Source organism: Ranitomeya variabilis, chromosome 3, assembly GCF_051348905.1.
Source record: "Ranitomeya variabilis isolate aRanVar5 chromosome 3, aRanVar5.hap1, whole genome shotgun sequence".
NCBI classification, from domain to species: Eukaryota; Metazoa; Chordata; class Amphibia; order Anura; family Dendrobatidae; genus Ranitomeya; species Ranitomeya variabilis.
In genome coordinates this window covers 744,178,575-744,198,729 of record NC_135234.1, presented here as the reverse complement: position 1 = coordinate 744,198,729, position 20,155 = coordinate 744,178,575, and the positions used below count along the sequence as shown (strand labels likewise).

The 20,155-nt window shown below is 41.8% G+C and overlaps 1 protein-coding gene and 1 long non-coding RNA gene across 9 annotated transcripts in view; one reads left to right on the top strand and one right to left on the bottom strand.

The window, feature by feature from the left end:
* Window positions 1-3,934, top strand: part of LOC143817266 (uncharacterized) — a 51,173-nt gene extending 47,239 nt beyond the window's left edge. Inside the window, exons 2-3 of the long non-coding RNA XR_013224092.1 lie at window positions 3,404-3,616; window positions 3,850-3,934. This is a non-coding gene — a long non-coding RNA (uncharacterized LOC143817266). The remainder of the gene's footprint in view (window positions 1-3,403; window positions 3,617-3,849) is intronic.
* GRIA4 (glutamate ionotropic receptor AMPA type subunit 4) overlaps window positions 1-20,155 on the bottom strand; it is a 446,709-nt gene that overhangs the window by 179,123 nt on the left and 247,431 nt on the right. For all 8 annotated transcript variants that reach the window (XR_013224091.1, XM_077298517.1, XM_077298518.1 and 5 more), the window contains exon 4: window positions 10,194-10,378. Coding sequence is in view for 7 of the 8 variants with exons in the window: in XM_077298517.1 (XP_077154632.1) it covers window positions 10,194-10,378 (185 nt within the window). In the remaining variant the exon portion in view is untranslated. The remainder of the gene's footprint in view (window positions 1-10,193; window positions 10,379-20,155) is intronic.

Genomic DNA, 20,155 nt, shown 5'->3' with positions numbered 1-20,155 from the left:
TCTCCTCAACAAGACTGGCGTGAACAACAACATGGTGTCTGGCCGACTTTTCAAAGTTTGTTTGCTCTGAAGCACTGCAGATTTTCAGAGTAAAACATACCTGCCTCCAATCGCGTAGCCAGTGATTCATGCTCCCTGTGGTTCGGGAAGCATGAGTCTGATGACAGGTTCATTTTCAGCATTATTTCTAAGGTAAAATATCTCAATAATGTAGTGCAATATAAAAATACCATATGACAGCATATATACAAATGTGTTCACCCAGACCTTCTCGTTAGTTTAAGGACTCCAGTTTCTTCCAATACAATAAAATACATTACCACAATACGCTAGCACAACCGTTAACCGGCTGGTATTTACATCACAACCATTGGGTGGCCTCATATAGCATAGATATCTCCCGACACAGTATCACAAAATCATGTTTTTTTTCCAAAAGCTGGTCACCTTGGGGCATTCATCTGGGTAAATGGTAAGTGAAGAGTAAAGGTAAGGAAGGACACATCTGTGGTGTGGAATTCCTGTTGAGACGCCATGTTACATAGTTACATAGTTACATAGTTAGTAAGGCCGAAAAAAGACATTTGTCCATCCAGTTCAGCCTATATTCCATCATAATAAATCCCCAGATCTACGTCCTTCTACAGAACCTAATAATTGTATGATACAATATTGTTCTGCTCCAGGAAGACATCCAGGCCTCTCTTGAACCCCTCAACTGAGTTCGCCATCACCACCTCCTCAGGCAAGCAATTCCAGATTCTCACTGCCCTAACAGTAAAGAATCCTCTTCTATTTTGGTGGAAAAACCTTCTCTCCTCCAGACGCAATGAATGCCCCCTTGTGCCCGTCACCTTCCTTGGTATAAACAGATCCTCAGCGAGATATTTGTATTGTCCCCTTATATACTTATACATGGTTATTAGATCGCCCCTCAGTCGTCTTTTTCTAGACTAAATAATCCTAATTTCGCTAATCTATCTGGGTATTGTAGTTCTCCCATCCCCTTTATTAATTTTGTTGCCCTCCTTTGTACTCTCTCTAGTTCCATTATATCCTTCTTGAGCACCGGTGCCCAAAACTGGACACAGTACTCCATGTGCGGTCTAACTAGGGATTTGTACAGAGGCAGTATAATGCTCTCATCATGTGTATCCAGACCTCTTTTAATGCACCCCATGATCCTGTTTGCCTTGGCAGCTGCTGCCTGGCACTGGCTGCTCCAGGTAAGTTTATCATTAACTAGGATCCCCAAGTCCTTCCCCATGTGAGATTTACCCAGTGGTTTCCCGTTCAGTGTGTAATGGTGACATTGATTCCTTCTTCCCATGTGTATAACATTACATTTATCATTGTTAAACCTCATCTGCCACCTTTCAGCCCAATGTTCTCTAGCCATATTCGAGCGGCTTTAAGAGCGAAATATATTTTAGCTCATGGTTGGTATAAGTAAGCGTAACACAAAATAAAGTGATAAATCAAAGAACAGTATTAAAAAACAAGAGAAAATAGATTACAAAACAAATGTCTATGGTGTGTCGCAATAAAGAATTTGACACGGCCATGTTCACACGATCCTTTTTTTGATCCTTTTTTTTTCAGGTCCTGATTTGGAAAACGCGCAGTGCAAAACTGCACTGCTGATTTTCCTGCAGTTTCTTCTGCAGATTCCTCTGCGGGTTTTCAACAGCACTTTCCTATTGGTGCCTGTTGAAAACAGGAGCTGAATCCGCAGAAATAAGTGACATGGTACTTCTTTTTTTCTGCAGGCAAATCCGCGCGGATTTGCCTGAGAAAAAAAGGATAGTGGGCACAGCGGTTTTTGTTTTCCATAGGGTAACATTGTACTGTACCCTGCACAGCGGGTTTTCCAAATCAGGACCTGAAAAAAAAAGGATAAAAAAAAGGATCGTGTGAACATGGCCGAATGGTTTTATATATGTGGTTTCATCTGTTTGTAGTTTTAAATGAAAATGCAAAAAACAACGGGTACGGCTTTTAAAGCCGGCTGTATGTTGTACTTTAGATATCATTAGGCTGTCAGCTATCGTTCCCTCTCTGAGTGTACATAAGTTCTTAATGGGGAGAGAGAAGAAAACCAGCTGGGACGGTCACCCGAGAACAAAAAGATTGGACATGATAAAATACAACATACCTATCTTACTTTTCCGGACAAATGTCATCAGAGAGTAGTAGAAAGAATTGGTTATAATATGTCCGCCAATTCATAGGATAGGTGATACAGGTGTGATCAGTGGTGGTCTAACCTCTGGGACCTCCTCGATCACAAGAACGGAGTTATGTGTCCCCTGTGTGACCAGCACTTCATTCACTGTGTCTGAGAACAGTGGTCACACACGCGCATTACTGCTCCCATGTATTCAAAGAAGTGAATAGAGTAGTGATCACGCGTGATCACTACGGCTCCATTCACACTGGTCCCAGTGGTGGGGTTCTCACTGACCCAACATTTATCATCTATCCTATAGCTGGTGTATCGCTTATACCTTAAGTCTTGATTTCATTCAAACCACCAACAAATTGGAGGAGGATTACACCAGATCACCGATTAAGGTATTAGTTCCAGGTTGAGTGCGGTGCAAAGAAATCCTTAGTCCGGTTCCAAGATAAAATAGGGTCAGTATAAACAAGAAAAAATCCAACTTACGCCAAGAGATTGAATAATTAAAAAAAACCACAAAACTCAATTGACATATATTAAAAAAAAAATTAAAAACAAGGAAACCCTAGTCCTACGCGTTTCAAGAAAACAAAGCTTGAAATATTTCCAAAAAATATACAAACATTTTTTTAAAAAACAAGGAAACACTACTCCTACGCATTTCAAGCAAACAAAGCTCTAGAACTTTGCTTGAAACACGGAGGACTAGTGTTTCCTTGTAATGTCTTTTAGTATGTGTCAATAAAGTATATATTTTTTAGAAATATTTCAAATTTTGTTTGCTTGAAACGCGTAGGACTACACCAGTTTTTATTGTTTTCCTTGATTTTAATATTTTTTTGCATGAGTCAATAAAATATATATTTTTTAGAAATCATCAAACCCTTGGCGGCAGCTGGATTTTTTCTTGTTTATACTAGTCCTTTCATTCAAACCACCTGTAAAGTGGGAAACATTATCTGGCACAAATCACCAAATTTTTCCTTATCCTTTAGGGATGTCTCTTCACCCTTTTAGGTGATTTTATATTTTTTTTTTAAACAAGAATGTGTACTTCTGATGGCATCAGAAGGTGAAGGAAATAGCCAGCTTCTCCTCCTGATTGTGCTTCAATAGAGATTGATATAGTTTAGACCCAAATTAAACGCTTAGCAGTTTTGTTGTTCACGCTGACAAAATCTATCTCTGTTTATTCTCTGAACATACCCTTTAAACTCACAGGGGGGATCCCAACGTGCAAATAAAGGGTTAAACTACCGCATCAGTTCCTGTCAACTGTGATGATCCCCAAGCCTTCCAGGAGGTGTACCAGAAAGCATTCGGTTGCCCTTTCATACACACGTACCGTGAATGGAAGCGATCGCTGCCACTAGATGGAGATCACTTACTGCACAAGTCGTCTTATATCGAAAAGAACACAGAAATATATAAAAGGTAAGATAACAAAATATATCTTCTCAGTTCATGCTTTTTATCCGCAGTAAAAATCAGCACAGCTTTGGAGGCAACCACCCAGATAATACCGGGAGTGTCCTATAAATTTTTCTTTAACGCAGAGTAGAGATTGAAATTCTTATACCCATCGGAGGCTTTTGAACCATTTGCATATTTTTTTGTGCAGTAGCAAAATATCAATGCTTTTTTTTCTAATCTTTCACAACCTTTAGGGAAAGATCTATCCGAACCTCCCAGACACTTAACATCCTTTGAAGACTGATAGAAGAGAGTGATTAAATGAAAATAATAAAAAAAAGGATGTGACTTCATTTATATGATTTTTAATATAAAAAAATATCAGCAAGACACCATCATAAAACAAAAAACATTCATACCTTATTGTCGCTCTGTTACAGGGATGAGTGTCTTAGAGGAGAACATCAGACTCAATGAATTATCTAGATTTTTCCGCATGCCCCATATTAGTAGACTCCTGGAGGTCCATCCCCCAAGACCGCTGCTGTTCGTGAGACCATCCCCGCCGGCGCCTACACTCGCTGTATTCTCCAGGTGAAACAGCCTGTGAATGCGCTGGAGAGGGTGAGTATCTTGCCAATGATGGGGGGGTTCTGGGACCGATGTCATGAAGGCTGGATGAAAGGGGCTGCAATCACTTTAGTTCAGCCCTACTCCTACTCCTCTTGAAATCACTCACCGTTTCCGTTCCACTGGACTTTGTATATACCACATGCTGTTGACTGGATGACTACACATATACATACCTTGATAGTATTTAGAATCCTTGGTTCACATCACTGCACTGTTGTAATACGCCATAAACAGGCAACATTTTCATTGACCCTGAGACCATTAGTCGTCAACCGGTAACTCTCCAAGTGCTCAAAAATGACGCTGAGATAGTAGACCATTAGTCGTCAACCGGTTATTCTCCAAGAACTCAAAAGCTACAATTCTAAGCCAGCCCCGACAATCGCCAGCTGGGAGCTGTAGATGTAGAACAGCTGGAGATCCATAGGTTGGACACCACTGATGGTCCACACATGTACAAAGTCTAAGTCACACAATTTTTAGTAGCATTGTGATAAAAGAACTTTGGGGTGAACTCCATATGATCATGCTCGATTAGTTTAGCATTTTTTTTTTAAAATTGTATTAATTGCTTACAACGTTCCTTATATTTAACCAGATCTCTACAGTTCCTCTCGGAAAAAAATGCAATTCATTCCATAAAATTCACAATTCACTCAACATTTACGAATTACTGTTGTTCCCATTATGAAAAATAGGTCAAATAAAACACCACCACCTGCTACAAGCCTAATAACATGAATTGAAGAAAAACTGAAAAAACAAATAAGCGCAATAGTGTATTACTCAATGTAAGAGAAAATCAGGGTTCTGGGAATTGTTCACCTGAACAACAACTCAAGTAGTTTTGAAAGTTGGCTGCTGCAGACCCACTGGTAGATCCAAGAAGAAAAGAACAATGAAAAATAGAGTTCACTTCGCTGCTGATGGCAACTGATGGATGAAACCAAGAGACCAAGGCTATTTCTAATCTGTTTATTGTCAACTGGTATCCAACTTCTTCATCAGGACAGGCATTTCTGGATTGTCTTGATGAAGAAGTTGTATAACTTTGAAAAATGTTGATAGTAAAGAGCATAGAAATATCCTTGGCCTCTTGGTTTCATCCATATTACCATCGGCAGCGCAGTGAACCCTATTTTTCATTGTCCTTTTCTTCTTAAGATGGCATTTTGAAGTCTCTTACACACACATTAGAAGATAAAGCTACTTATTTCAGAGGGACAGGACGATTATATTATGTTTACAAGGGCTTCTTAAAGAAAAACGGGTTTGGGCTTGTTGATTTTCTATCCCCCATTCTTTCATTCTCTTGGGAATTAAGTCGTCACCACAGGTGCTTACTCCCTTTTTCCCCATTGAACACATGAATGCTCGGCCCAGCTAAGGATCGATGTGTATGGAAGTTGTAACGGACTGGTTGGTGGAACCACTGTGCCATGAGCTGAGGAGGGGAAGGAGAGGGGTGTGATTAGGTGGCTCTTGAAGTCCAACCACAGGTGTACAGCGACTGACGATACCGCGATCTGAGGAGGGACGACAAAAGGTGGAACCAGGTGCTACTCCAAGACAGACCTCAGGTGGGTGGAATCTGACCCCAAGGGACAGGAGGCAGGAACTGCCAGGAATGGTAGACTTGGCAAGAGCTGGTTGGCACAACTGGTATAGTGAATGGCATGACAGACACACAGGCAGGTAGTGGCATGCAAGACTGGTATCTTGGCAGACATGTGCAGGTGGGCACGGCTGATAGACAGGCAGGCAGGCATGACTGAGAGACAGGCAGGTGGGCAAGGCTGAAAGACAGGCAGGTATACCGGGATACGAGCACTGGGACCTGTGAATTAGCAAGCGTGTTTTAAAAACAGACTAAAAACATTGCACAGGCACTTCCCGTCAACTGGAGGTGCCTTAAATAATAAGTATCTCCCAGCCATTGACTGGGGACACTTTAGGATGGTGCGCTGTCCCTTTAAGAAGGCGGTACCGTGGGAACATGTGCCCCAAGCTCAGTGCCCAGGGATCTGCACGCCATGCACAGACCCTGGGCAGCAGCAGCAGGAGAAGGAGGAGGGAGTGCAGGGCCACGGTGGTGACTGAGTTGGAGTCCCTGCCGGGGGAGAGTGGTAGTGTGCAGGGACGCCAACGCTACAGAAGGATAGTGAAAGAGATGGTTATGGCAGCTGAACACAGAAATCAAAAGTGTATGGTATGACCTATTCAGTTATATGGTGGCAAAATGCCTGCTGGATGGGTACAACAGACCGACATACTGTGTTCTACCAGGATACTGCTCTAATAATCCCACCGTAAGGAACATAGCATATAACGGTTATTCAAGAAGAAATTAAGCTGTCCATAGGCAGTGGATTAATGCCAAATTTGGCAGGACCGACCAGCCATGTAATGTGTTTTGAATGGTTTGGTTCTTTTGAGGGGAAAACGTCAGCCTCCTTGATGAAAGACATATTGGGAGTAAAGCAGGTGTCCATGTAAGAGCAGAAATGACCTTAATTTCCCTTCAACTCGGAGGGCTCATATGTTATGAAGCCCTCAGTTATCATTACTCCCATTCATCAGTATTCAGTGGCACACCAATAATAGTTGCAGACCACGTGGCCGCTATGAGGCCCATGAGTCAGTGGGCCCCCACTTGGGATCTCAATTTCAACAGTATCTGCATCCACAGGGTGCAGAAGCCATTTTATATAATGGTGAAACAGGAAGCCGTTGTTTCCCAGTGCCACCACTCAGCTTGTGTGTATACGTTTCAGCAGAACAGGCAAGATGACGTGACTAGATCAAGGCTGCTGTGCAGAGCCTCAGTCCACATTCTCTACAGAACAGAGCTATGCATCTGGGGAATGAGGCTAGAGAAGATTTATTTTTTATTTTATAAGCATGTTCATGAAGATTAGAGAACTATATAGCCCTCATAATTTGTGTGTGGGGGTCTGTGTGGGCCATCATATTGTGTAGGGGCATTTGACTGTGTGTTGGGAATTGTAAGGGCCATCTACAGTATGTGTGGTGGGACTGTGGGGGAAATCATAATGTCTGTGGGGGTCTGTGAGGTCATTATATTGTGTAGGTGTGTTATGAGAACCATCACACTCTGTGAGGGAGTTGTGGGGGAATTATACTGTCTGCATTAAACTGTATGTGAGAGGCTGTGGGGCATTATACTGGTATGTGGAAAACTGTGGGGTATTATACTGTGTGTAGGAGGCTGTGTGGCATTATAATGCAAGTGGGAGGCTGTGGGGCAGTAAACTGAATGTGGAGACTGTGAGGTATTATTCTGTATGTGGGAGGCTGTGGGAAATTACACTGTGTAGGAAGCTGTGGGGCATTATACTGTTTTCGAGAGGCTGTGGGGCATTAAACTGTATGTGGGAAGCTGTGGGGCATTATACTGGTATGTGGAAAACTGTGGGGCATTATACTGTGTGTAGGAGGCTGTGTGGCATTATAATGCAAGTGGGAGGCTGTGGGGCATTATAATGCATGTGGGAGACTGTGGGGCATTAAACTGGTATGTGGAAAACTGTGGGGCATTATACTGTGTGTAGGAGGCTGTGGGGCATTATACTGTGTGTAGGAGGCTGTGTGGCATTATAATGCAAGTGGGAGGCTGTGGGGCATTATAATGCATGTGGGAGACTGTGGGGCATTAAACTGGTATGTGGAAAACTGTGGGGCATTATACTGTGTGTAGGAGGCTGTGGGGCATTACAATGCATGTGGGAGGCTGTGGGGCAGTAAACTGAATGTGGAGACTCATATTGTGTGGCGGCACTGCAAGTGCATAATACTGTGTTGGCGGGCTGTGTAGGCATTATACTGTGTTGCTGGCACTGTGGAGTCATCATAGTGTTTGTGGGGGGTACTGTGGGGAATGCACTTTGGGGACATTATACTCTAGGGGACCATGAAAAGGTTCTTATAGTGGGTGAGAATTGCCACAATCCATGTCCCTCTCCTGATCCTTAAAAGTTGCCCTCCTGTGACTGTGCCTATACACCACGACCCTAGCTTCTCCACCGAACATAATTTTTGGTGGGATATGAGCCGTGCCCAATTAGGTCTTTTGCTCTTAGGCCCCATGATTTCTACATACGCCCAAGTTAGTGTACGCAACTGCAAATCATATTGTTGAAAACGATATCCGAAATCATCAAATATACCTTGTGATCTACTAAAAATCACCGGCTAAAAAAGATTCAAAGAGATTCTCGACTCATTGACGGCAACCATATTACCAGCAGAGAGAGGAGAACTCAATGCTAGTAATATACAACTCCAGAAATGAGTTTGTCTAGATGCGATTGATCTCGGCGTGTTTGTTGTGATTTATGTAGACGGAGATAAATGAGATCATTTACCGGAGTACTTGCTTCTCTCTGCTCCCGTGTCATCTAAGGAGCGGAGCCGAGATCAGTCATGTAAATATTGTAATGTAGATTGTGAAGGACGTGTCACCGGCTCCAACTTCAACTCTGCATTACATTCCCCATCAAGAAATCACATTTTATTTTCACATTAGTGGAATTTTGTCTCCAAGAATTCACAGGGTTCAAGAACATCAAAGAAAAAAAATAAAATCTTGATGGATTGGTTAGTAGAGTCATTTATGTGCTTCTAAAAAAAAATTTTTGCCATTTTTTTTTCCCAAAAAAGGGCCACATCTGTTCACAGGTGGTATGTGGAACTGCAACTCAACCCCACTCACTTCAATAGATCTGAACTGCGATACCAGAATTAACTAATAACAGGTGCGGTTTCCGGAAGAAACTGGCCACTTTTTAAAAAATTTGGATAACCCCTTTAAAGCTAGTTAGGCAAGTCAGGGAAATGCACTATGTAGTAAACATATAATTAAATATAATTTTTGTGATCATGTTTCAGTAAAATTTTTGCACCGTTTGCCTTCTATAGTCTCTGTGTTGCACCCCATATTGCCGAAAAACCACAACTCTGAAGTTGCTTAAAGGGAGTTCTCTTTACGGCGTACACCGTGTGATAAGAGTGACCTGGTAATATGATTCTCCCCATCAGTACGATTACGGTGATACCAAACCTAAATTTTTTATTCTATCGCCATTTTCCGAAATTTGTATGATTTTTATTTTTCGGTTGCTGGAGCTGAGTGACGGCTTATTTTTTGTGGAGCGAGATGACATATTTAGTCATACAATTTTGGGATAGCTATGATGTTTTAATCTCTTCTGACAGCATTTTTTTGCGGTTTTGCGACAACGAAAAATAAAAAAACAATTTTGACGTTTTAAATTTTCTCTCTTTGCATTGTTTAACGATAGGGTTAATATAGGTAATATTCTGACAGATCGGACTTTTATGGATGCCACATATGTGTGATTTATTTTTAGTTTTTAATGGGGGAAAAAGGGTGGGATTCAAATTTTTTTTTACGTATTTTTTTAAAACACTTTTTTTTTACTTTCTACTGTATTTATTAGTCCCCTTAGGGGACTTGAACGTGTGATTGTCCGATCACTAGTAAAATTACGGGTCTCCTTTGAAGCCTGGCCATAGGTCGTAGTGACAAGCACAGAGATCTTCAACAGCCCCTCGTCCGTCATAGCAGCCCATCACATCGCGGGGCAGCCGATGGGCACACGGAATGTAACGCTAACATGCTGGTGCGCTCTTAGCTCCGCTGTCAGATTGACAGTGGCATTTAACAGGTTAACAGTAATGGGAAGAGCTATTTAACTACATATATTAGTATATATATATATATATGTATATATATATATATATATATACAGTATATATAATTAATTTTTTTTTACTAACAAAAATGTTGAAATAATAAAAATTGTTGAAAACTGCTACAATGGAAAGTACGGTAATATAAAAGCATAAAAGAGCTCAGGATCTGAGTCTTGTATTATATAGTTGCTGTTGATATCGCGATTACTGTTTTGGGGTGAATGGTTACCTGTTCCAGAATATTCTGAAGCCTTTCCACTTCACAGTCTATTACAAACTTATTTTCTTGTCTCCGATCCAAGTCTTCTAAGAGACGTCTGTAGCTGGCATCATTGAAATTTTCCACACATATTGCGCTGACTTGCCAACCATTTTGTCCAGCCTTTTCCATGATTGCCTGAAGTATGGAGTATCCTGCAAAACACAAAACAAGTGGGACTTCAGAAAGATTTTCCTTCAAAGGCTCATGGCGCCAACTCCCTTCAATGACAATTAGATCCATGAAATTACCATAACAATAACTTAATCGTAGACAAAACTGTATAAAAATGCGACAAAGCTATCTTCGTAGTTTATGTTGTTAAATAAATTTGTGGCATATTATATTGGCCACTTTAAAGCCCCCCATACACATTACATATTCGGTTTTGGCCAGCAGCTATCTCGCCCAACTCTTCCTGTCTGCTCCTGTATTCTCTATGAAAAATCCGCTGCCAGACGTCTCTGCCGGAGGCTTACCCTAGAGAGAAAAAGGATTTGCGGTCCGAAATGGGACATGATTCTTATCTCCTTCTACAATCTGTTGGGGACCCTATACACAATAAACACTTGACCGGACCTGCTGGAGGGTTCAGCTGACGATATGGGGGCATTTAAACGGTTCTTTGTGACTGCATGTGTTTGAAGCCTCGCATCACGCTCTGTGCGCTGTCAGGACTCTCCACTGCCGGTGCTGGGAGCAGGCAAGCGCGTGACTGCAAGTATGTGATTTGCATACATGCGGTCACATGCCAACTAGACTTGCACAACCCTCGCACAATGCAAGTGAATTGAGTGAGGCTGGATACGTCTAGTGGGAATGTGGCCAGAAGTATGCAAATTGCAAGCTTGTGGTTACACGACTGCCGCACTGTGAGTATTTACAAGTATTCGGTCACACAGAGTGCCAGAGATGTAAGTCAAAATTTTGGCATTCTTTTGGGCACAAGAAGTTGCATTTCCAGAATCAAATATGGAACATTATTATTAATATATATATATATATATATATATATATATATATATTTTTTTTTTTTTAAAGCACATTTAATATTAGAAGGATTAAGTCATTTTTTTTTCACGGGTCCGGCGCAGGACAACGTGTGCAGTTAGGCTATCGCCTATTTGGATTGGTCAAGAAACCCAGCCCAAAGTGCATCAAGGTTAAAGCATAGGACTGGCGCTGGGGTAGAGATTGCAGCAGACCAAGTAAGCAGCGAGGCCGAGACTCTCGCATTCGGCACATGGACGCGCGCAGAGGCTCCCAGACCTAAGGGTGAGGCCATACCACTAAAACCATACCCATTTTTCCCTGTGTTGGGACCCGTGCAGATGACCATGTTTTCAGTCCGAGCGCCATCAGACAAAACATTGGATCACACATGGACTAATGTTACTGTATGGAGCCGATTTTTTTCCTTGGGCATCCGGTCCGATGAAAAAAAACGTTGAGTTCAGAAAGCTGATCGCATTCGGCCATGAAAGTAAAAGTTGTCATGGACTGAGAGAATGAAGAAGATGGAGAAATTTGTTTTCCATCTTCTCCTCATCTGACAGAATCGGGACTGACCTGATATTGAGGACTACAAGCACAGCGTGAGCTCAGTGTAAGTTCCCCTTAGGACATGTCCCCTCTTGGGGCACCCGCATACTCCGCGTATAGGGTGCTCACTACCGAGGAGCCATCGTCAATGCTCGGCTGCCATCTTCTCGCCGGCTGAGCCGACTGAATTAATAAACCGAGTCACCAATCAGCAGAAGTGCCAACATGGCCGAATCTACAGTGTAATAATCCTCCGCTCCTGCTTTTCCATAATGACTTCCCAACTGCGTTAACCTGAGCCAAATTAATTATCGCGTGTTAAAGAAATGCTATTAAAATAATTAATTCAAACCAACTTACTGCGGCAGTATTAACAAGGGAGAATCCCCAGCCCAGTATTAGCTCGCAGAAAGAAGAACGTTACCTTAGCTAATTCAGGTGGGACGGAAAGAAAGATAAAAATCCTTCCTGAAAATGATCAGTAATTTCCAGGAAAGTGATCAGAAGTGGCCTATTGTCTAATACATATTGTTATGTTTCATTTTCTGTATCACCATCTAAATAATAAAATCTTGAAATTTTGCAATTTTCTCACTAGCCACAAGACCTAATACTAGACGCTTACTTCCGTCTCCGAACAGATGACTTTTCGGCAGACTCATTATCATCGCAGACATGTTACACTGATATACACAATAGATAACACAGGATACGCAGTTTATGATAGATGATGATTATCGCTTCCTTCCTCCCCCTTCTTCTGACTTTTGCATAGAAAATATATCTACAGAAGTCAATCCCAGCCACATTCCAACTAGACGTGTATTGTATTGAGCGAAGTCACGAACGTCTAGTCTGCATGTGACTGCATGTATGTAAATCATATATTTACATTCATGCTCTCGGCGCCGGTACCGGAGAATACACACAGTGCACTGTGACTATTCACAAGTCTGCAGTCACATAGAGTATCTGCAGACTTGCATCCCACAGTACAACCCCTTTAAGCTTAGCCGCAAGTGTGAGATTTCTGATTTTTTTTTTAGTATAGTGATATAAAAAAAAAAGTACATAAACATAAAAACTTATTTTAAACAACAGGAAATTCTCCAATCACACACTCATTTTAAAGGGAACATCTACACTTGGCAAATGCTCAAGTAGTGCCGAACCATGGACTCCTTTAGTACCGCGCTAATCAAAAGGTGCTGGAAGAGCTCATGATATTCTGTATGCCCCTACCTGCACAGATCACCGGGTACAACTACAAGGAAGCACAAATATATCACATTTATTGTCCCCTTCAATATAGGAACTTTGGATGGAAACATGTCATATGACATCTAGTATATTAAAGGGAATGTCTTATTAGAAAAGAACTTTATTAATAATAATAAATACATTTAATAGTTGGAGATAGAGTTCCTGTCCTCTTCCTCTCTAAAAAGGCTATTTGCATATTTATAGTCCCAGAGGAGCATTGCATGGCCTATAAGTCTCCTTACACTAGCTTATCATTCTGCACAAGGAGAAACCTTCTGCCTTAGGGTGCTTTCACACAGTGTTTCTTCTCTCATTCGTTGGTTCTCTCGGGGCTTGCGTCTGGACCCCCCTGCCAAACGCGATTCAGACGTATGCGCCGACAGGACCATAGACTATAATGGCGCCCACAGAGTCAACGTGCGATCTGTTGTGCGTGTACCTTACTGCAGGAGGACATTCAGATGTGGTCTACAACGTCTGGGTGTCTGCCTGAAGTAAGAATATATGCCAGAAAATGATGCGCGGCTGAGCGAATGTTGACTCTGTCGGCACCATTATAGTATATGGTCCCGTCGGCGCATATGTCCGAATCCCGTTTTGCGGGGGTAAAAGGAGGGACACAAGCCCGACAGGACCAATGAACGTATACAAAAACGCTGTGTGAAAGCATCCTTAGATGCACAGTCAGAGGTCTCTCACATAGCCATATCAGATCTGGTGCGTTGCACTGATGAGGGGCACACACCCCGAAACATGAGTCTGCAAATGGAGACTCTGATGCTAATTCCAATGTGTGGCACTAGAGTTCTCTTCCTTTCTGAACAGGTTATTTGCACAATAAAAAATAGAAGTGTTGTCATTTTTACACTGGCCACTGAGACGTTTTAGCCTACGCTTCCTGTTTCCGAAAAACTCACATGCACATTAACAGCAAAAGACTGAATGAGACCTTCTCTTTTGTACTGAAGCAGCTAATAAGCGTGTGCAAAAATTATTGTGAAAGGAGAGGCAGCAGGGTCGGCGGTGATTTTATTTGTGGTTGGTGCGTGTAGAATTACCGTATTACCGGTTATTGTAATCCTTCCTCTGATGATAAGGAAACAGCTGAAAACTCTAAATGAAAGAACAGGAAGTATGAGTCTAAAATGTAACCAGAGGTCATTGCGAAGATTGCAAGAATACTAATTGTGTTTTTTTTTTTTAATAAAGATAGGATCCAATATGGGATATAGAGAGTGATTGCGCTCTGCACACTGTGGAATGACAGTCTGTCATTTACATCACTGGTCCGCAGAATTTCCCATGTGGCTGAAAGACATTAATACAATTTACAAAGAAAAATATATGGAACCTCTTGGTATCTCGATGTTGCGCTGTTGGCTGTAATTTTACAGCGCCATATGTCTCATGTTATTTTAGTGAAAATATAACAATTAGCGGCACATTTAGGAAATCCTTTTTCTGCAGCAAATTGCCAGATTACAGATTGTGTACAAGTAAATTAATAGCTGGCGCCAATCAGGAACCTAGCGCTCGAGAATCCTCCGGAGTAATGATCTGTTTAGTAAGCGATGGAACATATCAGTCTTGTACCTACGGCCGGTTTCATTGCCTCTTCCCATTATTTGCTTTTTTTTTTTAATATTCCAATCAGACATTTTCTTAGCTACTTCATATTCTAATACTACTGCGTTTGTTTCAATATTCTAGTTAATTTCATAAGAATGTTTGAAAGCAGTTGGAAATTAGTTTCCCAACGCTCTGTATCCGCTACATAGAGAGATCTAACTCATAACACCTCATTAGAAAATGACCTGCTCAAATTGGATGCAAAGCATATATTTTCAACAAATTGGTAATTTTTTATTATTTTATTTCTCATTATTAAAAAAAAAAATTAAATATTGCAATTTACATTCCACTGTAGCTGCTCTGGACTCATACTTACTGTTCTTTCAGGAATTGCACATGCACATTAGAAGCAGCAGACTAAAGCATCTAATGAGCATGTGCAAAGGTAACTGTGATGGAAGGAGGAGGGTCGAAATCGAATTTTGTGATTAGATCCTTTGTTGTCAACTGTATATAGAGGTGTTATCTTTCACTGTAATCCTGCCTGTGATGATAATGTGACTGATGAAAATTCACCCCGAGTCTAAAATAAACCCACTAGAATGGCAAGATTTCTACATTTTTCCAGATACAGATTATGATCTGAAAAAATGTAACACAAAAACCTGTTTTAAATTTTGGATATTTTTCTCATGATACATTTGCATTTACCCGTTTCTATACCGAAGATTTGGAGCTCTGAATCCTAAGTATAGAGTTCCAACTGCTATAAAGAGATATTAATTTGAGAGCAGCATAAAGTAGAAACAGAGACCCTGATTCCAGCGATTTGTCACTTACTGAGCTGTTTGCTGTAGTTTTGATAAAATCACTGTTTTATCAACAGTAGATTATCACAAGAAGACTAGTAGACCTCCATATTCCTGAGCTCTGTATAACCCCACCCCCACCACTGATTGGCAGCTTTCTGACTATGCACAGTGTAAACAAAAAGCTGCCAATCAGTGGTGTGGGCGGGGTTATACAAAGCTCAGCATTCAGAGAACTGCTCGATCTACAGCAGATGAAACAGATTTTTATCAAAACTGCAGCAAGCAGCTCAGTAAGTGACACATTGCTGGAATCAGGGTCTCTGCCCCTACATCATGCTGTTTACAGATGAGATAGCAAAATCTAATAAATCTTTAAGATTCAGGGTGTAAGTGTCCTAGGGTGTCTATTGATGTGCAGCATTCTGGATTCCCTGCACTAACTGCTATTAACCTCGCTCCTCCACTTTGAGGGATGGCTGTAGCATCCAATCAGTAGATCGGCACTGCCATAGTAGGAGTATATCAGCGATAACTGAGAAATTACTTTTTCGTGATCTAATACAAAAATGTAATTCCATGTAATCATGGAAGAACTTGCACTTCATAAAGGTGAGCAAAAAAAGGGTGCCTACACCATGTTAAGCCTTTAGGAGTTTCTGCTACTCCTGGACAGGACACTCCTTTTTTAATTGGCAGAAGGCTGGGGTGGGGCTTTGCTAAGGGGGCACGACTTCCTGTGCCTGGTGATGAGGAAGAGATTCTGCTGCAGCCAGTTGCCGTACAGCCAGACTAAAGATTGCTAGGTCAGATTTTGAATAAAGCGATGGTCCATGCTCCATGGCTTCTCTTGTAATCTGGTGATGTGAGGGAGACAAACATACCGTATTTACTCGAGTATAAGCCAAGTTTTTCAGCACCTTCTACTTGAGTTACTGTCCCAGAAGACCGAGGGGGGGCGGCGGAGCAGCAGGTCACAGGAGGCAGGAGATGGACTGCAGATAAAGCTTGTGCCCACAGCTAAAGAGAAATGAATATTCACTGCCCTAGCACACACAGCGGCAGCCAGTGCCGCCGGCTTCCAGCAGCTGCCGGGCGATCACGGGTGCGCGCTATTTATGAGTTATGAATATTCACCTCTCTCCACTCCCATAGGTGTGGAGTGGAGTGACTATTCATTACCTTAGGCCTTTTTCACACGTCAGTGTCTCCGGTACATGTACTGACAGTTTTCTCATGTACCGGAGACACTGACACACGTAGACCCATTCAAATGAATGGGTCTATGCACATGCCTCCGTGTTTTCACGGACCGTGTGTCCGTGTTGAAAACACAGAGACATGTCCGTTTTCTCCGGCAGCACGTACAGCAATACGTCCTGCACACGTGCACACGGAGAACAGTGTGCACTCTCCTCCTTGTGCACGTACCGCCCGCAGGAGAGACAGCACTACAGAGAGCGCTGCCCCCCCGCTGTGGTGCTGAAGCCGCCATTCATCTATTCTCCCCCGCAGGAGAGAAGAGATGAAAGATCAATTTTTTGTTCTTTTTTGTTTAAAATACTCACCCAGCTCCCGCGATGTCTCCACTCTCCTCTCAGCAATGGCCCCTTGTCCTGTGTGAGCGGTCACGTGGGACCGCTCATTACAGTGATGAATATGCGAATATTCACCACTGTAATGAGCGGTCCCACGTGACCGCTCACACAGGACAAGCTGCCAGCTCTGAGGAGAGTGGAGACATCGCGGGAGCTGGGTGAGTATTTCTCTGCAGGGCCGGGCGGCGCACTGGGGATGGGAGGCGGGAGGTCACCTGCAAACTTTATTTTAAACAAAAAAGAACAAAAAATTGATCTTTCATCTCTTCTCTCCCGTGGGGGAGAAGAGATGAATGCCACCTTCAGCACCACACGCTGGGGACAGCGCTTACTGTAGCGCTGTCTCTCCTGCACGGTCCGTGTGGTCCTCAGGCGGCACACGGCTGCGGCACGTGTGCCACACTGATGTGCCACGTGAGCACACGGACACGGAAAACTCCGGTACCGATTTCTCCGGTACCGGAATTATCTGGACGTGTGAAAACGGCCTTAATGAGCGGGGACATGTGATCGCTTGGCCGCAGGAGCAGCTGGCACCGGAACAAGATGCAGCGAGGGCTCACAGGGAAGGTAAGTAGAATTTTTTTTATGCTTTTCTCATGGGGCCATGTATGCAAGGGATAAGGAACTATGCATACTAGCATAGGGATGAGGAGCCATGTGTACCAGGACAGTTTTTCATGGTAAAATTAGGTGCCTCAGCTTATACTCGGGTCGGCTTATACATGAGTATATACGGTAGTTTACTAGTGATCATACATTTATCAAAAGTGTATTTTGTAGGAAAAAAACCTTTTAAGGCCATGTGCTCACGTTGCGGATTAATAGGAATTTTTGGTGCGGATTCTGCATCTCTTGGCAGAAAACACAGGTGCGGATTTGACGCCTTTTTTGTGCGGATTTTGTGCGTTTTTGTTGCGGATTTTTTGTGGATTTACTGCGTTTTTTACCCCTGCGGATTTCTATAATGGAATGGGTACAAAAACGCTGCAGATCCGCAAAAAAGAAGTGACATGCTACTTCTTTTAATCCGCAGCATTTCCGCACAAAATTTTCCGCACCATCAGCGCAGAGGGTTTTTTTACCATTGATTTACATTGTACTGTAAATCACTTGCGGATCTGCAGCGTTTCTGCAACGTAAAAACGCTGCAGATCCGCAGGAAATCCGCAACGTGTGCACATACCCTTTCAGGGTTGTCAGCAGTAAGGGATGCCAATTCAGTGACAGACTATGGACTTAATTGGTGTACAAATTAGACATTTTTCCTGGCATTGGGGTCATCTGTAGTCTGGGAACTATAGTCTACAGATGAAAGAATGCCATAAACAGCAGTCTGCATTCTGCTGGATGTCCCGTTGGGAAAGCGCAAGAAACTGAATATTTGCATTGGACCACGAATAATAGTATATTATTGTATTAGTGAAATTATAGTTATGTAATTTCTCGAAATAATCTATTAATAGTCTCCAAACGAGAAGCATGGGTCTGTCCATATGTGTTTCCATGGACGACCATTGTGTGAAGTTCATCCATTTAATTGGATAATGAAGCACTTGATCAGCCCTGGAAGACATTATCAAACGCTTGCTTGAGTCTAATAATTGGCTTTCTATACATAACTTTCCCGATAATTCAGCCGGGTGGGGGGTCGTTGTGGGAAACATCAGATCTCACGCTGAGATCTAAAACATTTTCCTGTGCTCAGTATCTAAAGGTTATGACATTTCTGGCACTGAGCTTAGAATAAGGCACCATCACTTCTCTTTTTTTTTAGGTCCAAAGTTTACGAAAAAAAAAATCATAAAAATCAAATAAAAAATACATCCTAATCCAAGAAATACCACACTATTATTTATAAAAAAAACCTGGCTCCTAAACCACCATTGGAGCAGATATTAACCCCTTCAGCTCCCAAGTCTGTTTCACCTTTTACAATTCTGACCAGTCATCACTTTATGTGGCAATAACTCTGGAACGCTTCAACGGATTCCACTGATTCCGACATTGTTGTTTCATGACATATTGTACTTCACTGCATCACAGGCCAGAAGGCATCCACAGTGCCTCCATCTGCCTCATTATAGGGAATCTTCCACCGGAGCTTCCGTCTGAATCACGTATGTCAGCAATTTACACTGAAACCTCGGTGCAAGGGCTCACTGCAGAGCGCAGGATAAATGTGAGCTGAACCTTACTGTAATCTTTGGGAGGCAGAATGAACAAATCAACAGCAGGTGAAGAATTGGTTCTAATTATTTTTTACACCGTTCCTCATGTTTTATAAGTGATATGGCGAATTTATTCTTCGGGTCGGTGCGATAACAGCGACTCCTTATTTATATCGGGTTATTATGTTTGGCTGTTGTCACTCACTAAAATATGCTTTTTGTTTGCAAAAACTAGCTTTTGCATCATCATATTTTGAGAGCTATATTGAATTTTCCATATTTCGGCCGACCGAGTCATGTTATGGTTTGTTTTGTGCGGGACGAGTGACATTTTTATTGGTACAGTTTTCTGACACATTACTTTTTTATCACTTTCTATTCAAATTCTTGGAAGGCAGCATGAACAAAAAACAGCAATTCAGGATTTGTTTTCTTTTGTTTTGTTTTTTATGTCGTTCTGTGTGTTGTAAAATTGGTAAAGCAGCTCTTTTCTTCGGGTCAGTACGATTACATCGATACCTCATTTATATCTTTTTTTTATGTTTTGGCATATTTACACAATAAAAACTATACCAAAAAAATGATTTTTTTTGCATAGCTTTATTCTGAGAGCTATAATTTTTTAAATTTTTTCTCTGATGTAGCATTATGATAGTTTGTTTATTGCAGGACTAGATGACGTTTTTTTTTATTTACATTCATCTTTTTTATCGTGTTTTATTCCACTTTTTGTTCAGCTGTATGATGATAAAACATCATTTTGTGCCTCTTTTTTTTTTTTTTTTTGTGATGTTCACTAAAGGGGTTAACTAGTGGGACAGTTTTATAGGTCGGGTTGTTCCAGACACAGCGATACCAAATATGTGCACTTTTTTTTCAGCAAAACATTTATTTATTGGGTTCATTAATTATATATAGTGGGGGAAATAAGTATTTGATCCCGTGCTGATTTTGTAAGTTTGCCCACTGACAAAGAC